Consider the following 11,207-nt stretch of genomic DNA (forward strand, 5'->3'; position numbering starts at 1 on the left):
AAATCCTTCGATATCACAATTCGCTCAAATTTATTTTTTAAATCTCGAATGTTGGGCCCCCACCAAAGCCCATTTTATTTTTCATGAATCAATTCCAATAACTCCATTATTCGGAATCACGAAATTTAGTTCTTGCTTATTTTAAAAACAGATGAGATGTGAGAATTGCTCGCCAGAAAGGAAGATGACGGCGAAATTTTATTGAAAAACGAGTTTTTAGAACCTAAGAAAAATGTTAAGGATGGAAAAATTTGGAGATTTGAAATTAATTAAAAACCATAATGGAAGAATTTATTTACAAAAAAGGGTTTAGGAAAACTATTTTAAAAAAAAATGATGAAATGAGAAATGGCACGTGGCATAGGGGTGGCCATGCTAAGGGCGTTCTTTTCTGGCCCAAGCTGAAAATACACTCCTTCAGTTACCCTTCTTTTCAGGTATAACACCTTCATTGGAAGAAATAGCTTCTACACCATACTCTGGTAAACAAGGACCAATAACAATGCCTATATCTGCCTCAAGTAGGCAAACTAAGTCATCCATTGAACCTCCAATCTAAACTGTCAAGTGCTCTGTGTCATCATTGCATCCCTCCTTTAAGATATCCTTAAATATCACCTGTGGAAATGGATTCTTCATAAGCCAACTCATTTAAATATACTCTCAAAACACCTAGATCACCTGATGAAAATGCTGATCTAATGAAATCGCCACACCAACAGTATGAAAGTGCATGAACATCTGTATCCGGATTATCATTTTTAAGAATCATTTGGAAGAAACCTGTGCAACCATTTTGAAGAATTAGACTTTGACCAACTGGATTTAAACCCTTCAATACTCTGGACTGAGTCACTCTTGAATTGTCATTTTCCTCAAGTGCTTTACACAGGCCTTCATAATTGAATTTATCCACTGTTTCACTGGGAACGATTCTTCCCATGCATTTTCCAAGCTCTTCAGCATACTGAGTAGATAGAACACCCCATGAGTGTGTCCAAATCACCATGAGTGACCATTTAAACATTGACGAATGTGAGGGCACATAACATTTAAGCACACAGGCCATATATGAACATTCTCCATTAGCTTCTCTACGCCTTTGTCGCCCTCTTGACTTCCCATGCAGCCAACTGTAGAGAGTAGGTCTAGATGCAGTCACATGGAGACACATCTCATGGTCTCCCTTATTCAACAAATCACATGTTCCGTTAAATCTGCTACCCGAACGGATACCTCACCTCCATCAACTTGAATATGCTCCGAACTTTCTTCATAAAACCCAAGGAACTCCAGAAGGCATCGTGGTTCTTCTCCATCATTGAAATGATCAGGGAGAGTAAATCACTCATCCTTTACCAATATTCCATTTTTAAATCATAGGGTGCGCAAGCTTCTAGAATAGCAGCTTAGTGAGCAACCCGGAAGATCTTGCATGGCCTTAGATTCAAATTTGGCTTGGAATGAGTCCTCAACTAGTGAGCTTTTGATTCATATATGCTAGCACTTCCGAGGAAATTTGACAACACGATGGCCGATAGATGAAAAGGGTATGAGCGGAATTCTAGAACCAGATTTTCCAAATAAAATGGGAGAATCAAGTATGAGTGAAAATACCGAACTCTGCGAACCTGTCAGGCGAATGGGATCCAGAATCACTTTGTTATTACTAAAATTGAATTCATTGAAGCAAAAAGTGGCAGACACCTGGTCAACAGATTCACCATCCATTCTCTGAACAGCTTGAACATACTCTTACATTGGCTTGTTTGATTCCCGCTTTTGTGAGAGGCTTCCAACACTTATGGAGGTTTTGACAGACTGTTCCTGCTTATTAGGCCAACTAGAGAATACATTTTGAAAACTACAGGTATCATCATAATCGTTTGAATTCCTCTCATATGTTCTTAAAGAAGGTTCTTTAGTCATCTTCACCACATGAGTAGCCCATGAATCTCAGCACTGAAGCTACAACAGCAGGCATTGAGACTTCCTCACCCATCAGGCGTGCTACATATGTCTTATGTATCAGAGCTGCACTCTGAAGCTCTCCAGCTATGTCTGAATTTCCTTCCACAAGTTCTGCCACAAGACCTGCACTGACAAGGAAAGATTTCTAGTTTGGTGGGCAAGCATTGATTTCATGCTCATCCCATCGACATTTGCCAACATAATACAATTCGGTGCTTCAACTGGTATATCAATATTTTCAAGCTCCGAAATGTGACTAAATGAATCTTGTGTGTAGAAAAACCATCCATAACCCCATGAAATCCATCTGAAACGTGGAACTGAAAAACCGATGCAGAAACTTCCACTTCACATAATCCATATAATTCCCACTCACTCCTGCTCACTTTCTAAAGAACAAAGAGGTCCATAACAGTAGAGCTACATAGTGCAAACAAATTATTCAACCCATCATCAAAATTCAAACACCATAATGAAGTCTCTCTGTCTATATGAACTAATTGTAAGTGACTTTCGTTTCCGTTCTAAAAGCATCGAGAAACGCGGCCCGGCTGCCGAATCATGACCAGGAGGCGTGCCATGCTGATAGGTCCCCTTACACCTTTAAATTCATGCTCGCATGAAGTTTTCATAGAATTCGAGGAATCTAGGGTCTTGGCAAGGAATTATGGGCGTTGGAATTTGAAAGGTGTTTGCCAAAGACAAGAAAAACAGTAATGAAGGAACACATAAGGTGGATTGCATGGGAATTATAGACGATTTTTTATTATGAGTTTTAGTCAATGGGAGCCCGGTTTGTAAAACAAGAGTTAATGAAGCAACGTATGGAAGGTTCGGGCAATAGGTAGCTTCAATGGGTATGAATATTCGGGAATGATGAGCTTGGCATGACGCCTTAGGCATGGAGCGATGCTGCTCGAGGCTTAGATATGACAAAAAAAATGATGTGAATTGAGGGCTCGGAGAAGGGTTTAGGGTGACCCTTACATGGTGCGGAGGATGAAGATAGTGAGAGAGGCGTGTTTAGTGGGTTTGGAAATATGAGGGAATGCAGTGATATGGGTATGGTTGTGGTGTAGAGAGAGAAGGGTGATAAGAAGAAGAATGGGTAATGTTGGATATTGGAGGGTGGTGATATGCATGAGTGGTAATGGACATGCACGTGGTGTAGAGAGAGAAGGGCATGGGGGACATGACGAGTGTAGGGATATGGGCATAATGGAATATGAGGTATGATGAGGGCATGACGAACCTTTGCTCAAATTTCGACTGTAGCTTGGACTTTAATGGAATATTCTCCATTGGCACAACTTCTTCTTCTCCCTTTAGTGGAGCGTCACTACCATCAGGAGCCATTCCATCATGTAAACTAATATCAACTCTCTCCACTTCATTCTTTGGCTATTGGAAAGGCGCTCTGATCTTTGCGCTTCAAAGTAAGGAATGCTCTTGGTCAGAGCTCGGCCATAGTTATGGCTGGCAAGAACAAAAGAGCAGGAAACGATCATCATTTTATAGGAATGGAGAAGCCACAGTAATAAGCCTCACAAGCTCCTCCATAGCAACAAAAACCAGAGTTCCAATCTATAAACAAAACCTAAATGTCGAAACGTAACGATCTGCTCAAAAGCGAACCCAAAATAGTGACCTTGTTCAAAGAAGTTAGGGTCTTATGTGCTTTAGCAGGAACATCAGCAAAGTATATCATAGCAGGAACGCTCAAATAGGTATAGTAGACTTTAATTCTAGGTACACCTGAGTGAAGGCCTGATAACTTCATGAAAGGGAAGTCGGATCCACTGAACCTTACTTCAGTTGCTATAATTTCCATCGATTAGATAGTCAAAACAATAGCACGTCCACCTGTTACTCTTTACATTTCCACCTTAGTAGTTCCTTGTTTTCTCAGGTAGAGACGTGGGAACTGATGCACGTTGTGGGCGAGTAGCAGGAACAGGGGAAAACGGCAAAACATAGCACAAATAATAGAAGCAAATTGAACCCATACAAGCCTCATTTCATGTATCGATCAATGAGCTCAGATGTAGGGTGGATGAGATCAAATGAGTATCAAATAAAAGGTAAAACATGGTTACAAAATATCTCATGAGGAAGTCAAAACAGGGCAAACTAATCTTCAGCAAAAACCATTAGCAAAATATGAACATGCTCACTCCCAAGCAACAAATATGATCTGAGAATCAACCAAATAAAAAAAAAAAGAGTAGAAAAGTATACCGGTTGAAGCTAATGAGGAATCCACAATAAACGTACCTGAAAATGCCTTTCTCCAGCAAAGTGTGATAGATTTCTAACTGGTCTTGCTCCAAAAATTCTCCAGATAACTCACGAATTGCTCCACTGGTTCTTTTTCTTGTCTGCAATCCTTTAAAAACGACCACTACAAAGGAATTTCTTCCTTAGCTCTGATGGTCAGCAGTTCTCTACTCAAAGAACACTCCCCCCTCTCCATTTTTTGGTTTCCCCTTCAAGCAAAAGAATACTCCCTAAAAATCTCTCCCCACCAACCAGCCCCCTCTCTCATTTTCCTCAGGTTCTCTCATCTCCCGCTTCAGAAAAATCCCCTCTCTCATACACTCCTCACTACAGCAACAAAAAAACACCACTTTCTCAAATAACTGCCTACAGCTTTTTCCCTAACCCCTAGCTCCCAATCAAAACACTCCTCCTCTCATACTAACGGCATCCCCTCTCCTCCTCTGGCAACAACCAAAGATGTTCCTCCATAACGGCCGGAAGATTCTCATGCCACGCGTCAGCCGTTGATTGCCTCCAGAAAATATCACTGCCCATGCACCCTCTCATGCACATGTTCCCAAAAATAAAAGTAAAAAAGTGGTAAAGGATGCTCCCTAAAATGCCCTTACCTATAGACCAAAACGAGGTCTACAAATACCCTTTTTCATTTTGAATTTTCAAACTACTATCCTTGAAATTTATTAATGTCTCACTCTTATCTCTTAGGAATACAACCCATGCATAACTAGAATAGTCATCAACCATCACCAAAATGCATTTCTTGCCACCTAAACTCTTAGTTCTCATTGGTCCCATGAGGTCCATGTGTAAGAGTTCTAAAGGTTTAGAGGTCAAAATTTCATCAAATCTCTTATGTGTATTCCTAGTTTTTTTTTCTCTTTTGACAAGTACTACAAATAGGATTAGAGAGTTTTCCAAGCTTAGGAATCCCTTTGATGACTTCATTATTAGCAACTTTCATCAAGTCACAGTAGTTTAAATGACCCAACCTATGGTGCCACAAATCGATTGATTCAACTTTTGAACTACCACACACAAGGGAAGAAGAAGAAGAGGTAGAAGGATTTTGAAAAATGGCATAGCAATTATTAGAAGTTCTCAAACCAATCATCACACAATTTCCATTCAAATAAAATACTTTACATAAATTTTTTGAAAATTGAACATTGAACTTCTTGTCACATATTTGACTAAGGGTAATCAAGTTAGCTTTCAATCATTCCACATACAAGACTTCTTCAAGGTTAGGGATCCCAAGAGCACAAATTGTGTCTTTCCCTTTCACATTAGTAACATTAACATCACCATAAGTCACATTTTCTCCATCAAATTTAGTGAAATTAGTGAATAATTATCTATTACCTGTCATATGACGTGAACAACCACTATAAAAATACCATGAGTATGACTCACTAGCTCTAAGTGCAATGTGAACAACAAGGCAATTAAGCTCATGCTTTTTCACCCATATTTGTTTGACATTTGTGACTTGGGTCATTCCATTGGAAGTGCTTCCTTGGAAACCACTATGATGAGGGACATTGGAATCCCTCTTGAACACTCTCTTGCCTTTTTGTAACAACCTATTTCTCAAAGTGAATGATTCATTCATTAGGTTGGTCAACTTCATTTAGAAACTCTCAAACATCCTAGCATTACATCTATCAACGGTGTGTCCCATTTTAGTGCAATGAGTGTAATGAAGTTTCAATTTAGGAAGAATTTTCTTAGGAACCACTCCTTCACAAAGCTTGAAAATTTTTTTTTTACTACTACTTGAATTAACAAAACCTAAGCCTCTTTTATCAAATAATTTCCTCCTTGAATTAATCAAGTCACTAAGTCTTTTAGAACTAGGATGTGACTCTTCTTTCCTAAGACTCAACTCATTCTTAAACACTTGATTTTCACTCTTCAATTCATCACACATTTTTTTCATGTCAAAGTGTTCACCCTCAAAAAAGGCAATTTTATCTAACAAAGACTTTTTCCCTCCCTTTAGAGTTTTAATCTCATTGATTAAACTCCTTTTAGAAGCCTTCCATTCAACTTGCTCCTGTTTGAGACTTAAGCACTTCTTGTACAAAGTCTCATATGTAGAGTCAAAACTCATCTCATCACAATTGGAGTTACTTGACTCACAAGACTCACTAAGAACCTCTTTCTTGAGTGGGTCCTCAATGACACTTGCTATAAAGGCTGTGAAATCAGTGCATTATTCACTAGCATTGGATTCTTTTTCACTTGATTAACATGATTCTGTGTCACTCCAAGTGACTTGCATGACTTTCTTTCCTTTTTTCTTTGAGGGACATTTGGTGGCTTAGTGTGTTTTCCCCCCACACTTGAAGCACTCAACCTCAAGGTCCTTTTTGACACTCTTGTCTTTTATATTTGATTTTCCCATTGAATTGTTCCATTTTTTAGCATATTCCTTGGACTTCTTCTTATATTTCCTGAACTTCATGTATTTTTTGAATTTTCTAGCAAATCTAACAACTTCCCCATCCGACATTTTCTTATATACTTTTAAAAATTATATAAAAAGTAGTGGAGGAGTCTGAAGGTACCTATCCGAGGGTAGGTAAATGAACAAATTACTTGTGTGGGCTAATGGTAATTATTAAAATTCACATTTTATCTTGAAAAAGTAAACAAATCCCTATTTGTACAAAATTTTTAAGGGGGAACTTAGACCAGAAGTGGGCAATAAAGAAGTGAATAGAGGTGGTAGGGGGCGTCATCCAGCTGGACCCTCAAATGCAAAATAAAGAAGTCAATAGACGTGGTGGGGTGGCTGTGGACCCTCAAATGCAAAATAAAGAAGTCAATAGACGTGGTGGGCTGTCATCCAGCTGGACTCTCAAATGCAAAAATGGAGATTCGGTTATCCCGAATCACTAGTCACAAGTCGCGAGGGGTGTGCGGCTTGGCAATAGCAGCTGATGTGACACTTGATACAACCTCAATGTCCCAATGCTGACTGCCAGTTGGATCGTCAACGCTTCCCGATATTATTTCTATATTACAATTAATTATTTGGAATTATAATAATATGAAGGGATAAAGAAAAAGACAAAAAAAAACGATGGAGTTTAAAACAACAATGGCTGGAGCATGATTGAGGCAAATTAGCTTTAGTTAACGGTCCCATGTTCTAACTGTGCTCATTCATCAATTTCATTGGTAAAATATTATTAAAAAAAATTAAATTAATAACCTTTTTCAAAAACCATGTCTATTTAGTAAAATAAAATAAAACTTTCCTATATTATTATGGTAGAAGATGGTAAAGTATCCTCTAAAGAAAAAAAGAATTGATCATAAAAATCAAATAAAATAATATAAAAACACTCTAAATAAAATTAGGAAAAACTTTATATATGAGAGAAAAATTAAGCTAAATAAATTTGAAGACGTAAATAAAAAAAATTATTCATTTTAAATATAATTATTTTTTTTCTTTCTACCCTTCCTCTCTAATTTTTTTTCCCTTACATCTTCCTCAAAATTTATAGAAGCCAAGAGGGCATATGCAAGTAAGAAATGATGTAAAAAGGGGAGATGGATCTAATTGGACAATAAATGATGTAAACCAACTCCTCTATTCTGCTTGATTCATCATCCCAAAGCTCTCCACACTCATCATTTCCCTCAAAAGTAGCTGGTTCTTAATCCTCATTGACAAAACCATGGGCAACATTTGCTCCATTTCACTCCCCGTTGACCGCATTGTCTCTAGCTTCTGGGATGGCACTACTGAGCATGCAAATTACCTGCGCAAACTCCCTGAAAATCTGGTAGAATTGGGAACCGCTTGTGAAAGATTGAGGGAGTTAAGGAACGATGTGAAGAAGAAGGTGGATATTGCTGAGAGGGAACAAATGCAGCCGCTGGACCAAGTACAAGGGTGGCTTTCAAGGGTTGAAACTCTGGAAACTCAAGTCACTCAACTGATTGGAGATGGCACCGAGGAGGTTGACAAGAAATGTCTCGATGGTTCCTGTCCTAGGCATTGTAGGACCAGATACAAGTTGGGGAAGAGAGTAGCTAGAAAGTTGAAAGAAGTGGACATTCTAATGAGCCAAAGACCTTCGGATGTGGTGGCTGAGAGGTTACCTTCACCTCGCCTAGGTGAAAGGCCTAGTGAAGCAACCGTCGGCATGAATTCCAGAATTGGTAAGGTTTGGAGCAGCCTTCATCAAGAACAAGTGGGAATTATCGGCCTATATGGATTAGGAGGAGTTGGGAAAACCACCCTCTTAACCCAAATCAATAATGCTTTTACTAAAAGAACCCATGATTTTGATTTTGTGATCTGGGCAACAGTTTCCAAAAATGTAAACCTTGAAAACATTCAGGACGACATCTGGAAGAAGATAGGGTTTTGTGATGATAAATGGAAAAACAAAAGTCGAGATGAGAAAGCTACGAGCATATGGAGAGTCCTGAGCGAAAAGAGGTTTGTGCTGTTGCTAGATGATTTATGGGAGTGGTTGGATTTATCAGACGTCGGGGTCCCATTCCAAAATAAGAAAAATAAGATAGTATTCACCACTCGATCAGAAGAGGTGTGCGCTCAAATGGAAGCTGATAAGAAGATCAAAGTGGAATGCCTAACATGGACAGAATCCTGGGAATTGTTACGAATGAAGCTTGGAGAAGACACTCTCGATTTCCATCCTGATATACCAGAACTCGCTCAAGCCGTTGCACAAGAGTGTTGCGGTTTGCCACTTGTGCTAACTACCATGGGCAGGGCCATGGCTTGTAAGAAGACACCGGAGGAATGGAAGTATGCAATAAAAGTGTTACAAAGCTCTGCCTCAAAATTTCCAGGTATGGGGAACAAAGTGTTTCCTCTTTTAAAATACAGTTATGATTGCTTACCCATCGAAGTTTCCAGATCTTGCTTCTTGTATTGTTCTCTATATCCGGAAGATTATAAGATGTCAAAATCAAGTTTGATAAACCGTTGGATTTGTGAAGGCTTTTTAGATGAATTTGATGACAGGGAAGGAGCAAAAAACCAGGGTTACAACATTATTGGCACTCTGATTCATGCATGTCTATTAGAAGAAGCTGATGTTGATTATCGAGTAAAACTGCATGATGTAATACGTGATATGGCATTGTGGATAGCTTGTGAAACTGGGAAGGAGCAGGACAAGTTCTTGGTGAAGGCCGACAGTACGTTAACTGAAGCTCCTGAAGTTGCTAGATGGATGGGGCCAAAAAGGATTTCACTGATGAATTACCATATTGAGAAACTAACAGGGTCTCCCGATTGCCCCAATCTCTTAACTTTGTTTCTTCGGAATAATAATTTGAAGATGATCTCTGATAGTTTCTTCCAGTTTATGCCAAATCTAAGAGTTTTAGACTTGTCAAGGAATACTATGACTGAATTACCACAGGGAATCTCTAATTTGGTTTCATTACAGTATCTCAGCCTATCAAAAACCAACATAAAAGAGTTGCCAATTGAGTTGAAGAACCTGGGTAACTTGAAATATGAAAATTCATGCCAATGATTATGATTTTAGGTTATTTATTATTAAGTATGATTTGAACTTATGTCTTGGTTAAAATGTATAATTTTTTAATTATATGAAAGAAAAATAGGTAATGGTTGTAATAATTTATTTAGTTAGAATTTCTTTCATTTAGACTTTAGGATGCATTTGAGTTTTATTTGTTTAAATTATCAAGGAAACATGTGAATAACATAACATCACTAATTTGATTTAACACTTTATATAACCTTAAATGTATAAACCAAAGTATAATAGTTCTACAAACATGAAAAAAGATCTCAATGTGTCCCACATGATGGAATCTTTCTCTTTCGTTGTGAACATCTACGGTAGATGGCCATATTTGTTGTATCCATCTGTGCTATTTGAAAAGTCTCCATCTCTATAGACTGTGACACGTCATCTACATGAGCTGTCGAGATAGATGGAACTGATGGAGGTAGAACTCGACGTACACGTGGAGCTCGATGTCCTCTAGCTACCCGTACATGTAATCGTGCAGCATGAGCTATCCCCTGAAGAAAAGGTAGAGGTGCAATGGACTCTGTAACAGGTGGAGGTGCAATAGACTCTGTAACAGGTGGGGGTGCAATAGACTCTGCAATAGGTGGGGGTGCATCCAATGATATAGATGGCTGAACAGGGGTAAGGGTAGATGGTATGGTAGTCTCGGGTCGAGGTGAATAGGCTGGTATGGATACATCAGGGGGAGAAAGTGGCGACTCTAATGATGCAGATGGTTGAAATAAAGGAAAGGTAGATGTGACTGGTGGATGTGAGGGTTGTACCAAAGTAGATGCCAAAGGTACATGTCGGTGACCAACTCGACGACCACCTCTCCCCCGACCTCTAATGGGTGGTACCCTAACAGGCGTAATCAATGATTGTGGTCTCATGGATGACCCTGAAGATGTGGATGGCTCATGTGTCGAGTGTGCGCGATGGTCCTCTCCTATAACACGTAAAACATCAATAGCAATTCGGTGAGTTTCCTCCAAATCATTTGAAATAGCCATCTGTGATACGGCGGTGATCTGTATAAAAAAATAAAACATGAGGCATTTGCACATAATTTAAGTTTAACATTCATTAAAAAATGGTTTTGTATCTCAAATGCTCTCACCAATAACTCAGTGGCAGAAGCTGTATTATGGAACCTCATATGATCTCTATGCAAAACAGGTGCGATCAGGCGTCGCGTGATACGTCGATACCACTGCATATATGGATCATAAAAAGACATGGTAGTAATCGCAAGTGGTGCTGTCGCAATACGCTCAGAATGAGTAGCCCAAAGAGAAATATACTGAGCATGGAATGTGACCCAATCGTACTGATGTCGTCCTCGCCTATCCACTAAATGTAGCTCCATATCTATCAAACAAGGTGGAGGTATCCCTTGTTGCATATGAAACTGGC

The 11,207-nt window shown here is 39.0% G+C and overlaps 1 protein-coding gene across 1 annotated transcript; it reads left to right on the plus strand.

The window, feature by feature from the left end:
- Nucleotides 1–7,747: 7,747 nt before the first annotated feature.
- On the plus strand, nucleotides 7,748–9,785 carry LOC100251408 (disease resistance protein SUMM2-like). Its single transcript, XM_059739843.1, has one exon. It carries the CDS (start codon nucleotides 7,944–7,946, stop codon nucleotides 9,783–9,785), a length of 1,842 nt encoding a protein of 613 aa, XP_059595826.1. The 5' UTR covers nucleotides 7,748–7,943.
- The last annotated feature ends 1,422 nt before the right edge of the window (nucleotides 9,786–11,207 follow it).

The sequence above is a fragment of the Vitis vinifera genome, chromosome 9, assembly GCF_030704535.1.
Source record: "Vitis vinifera cultivar Pinot Noir 40024 chromosome 9, ASM3070453v1".
Lineage (NCBI taxonomy): Eukaryota > Viridiplantae > Streptophyta > Magnoliopsida > Vitales > Vitaceae > Vitis > Vitis vinifera.

Coding starts and splice junctions, on each gene's coding strand:
- LOC100251408 (XM_059739843.1), top strand. CDS start 7,944: ATGGGCAACATTTGCTCCATTTCACTCCCCGTTGACCGCATTGTCTCT.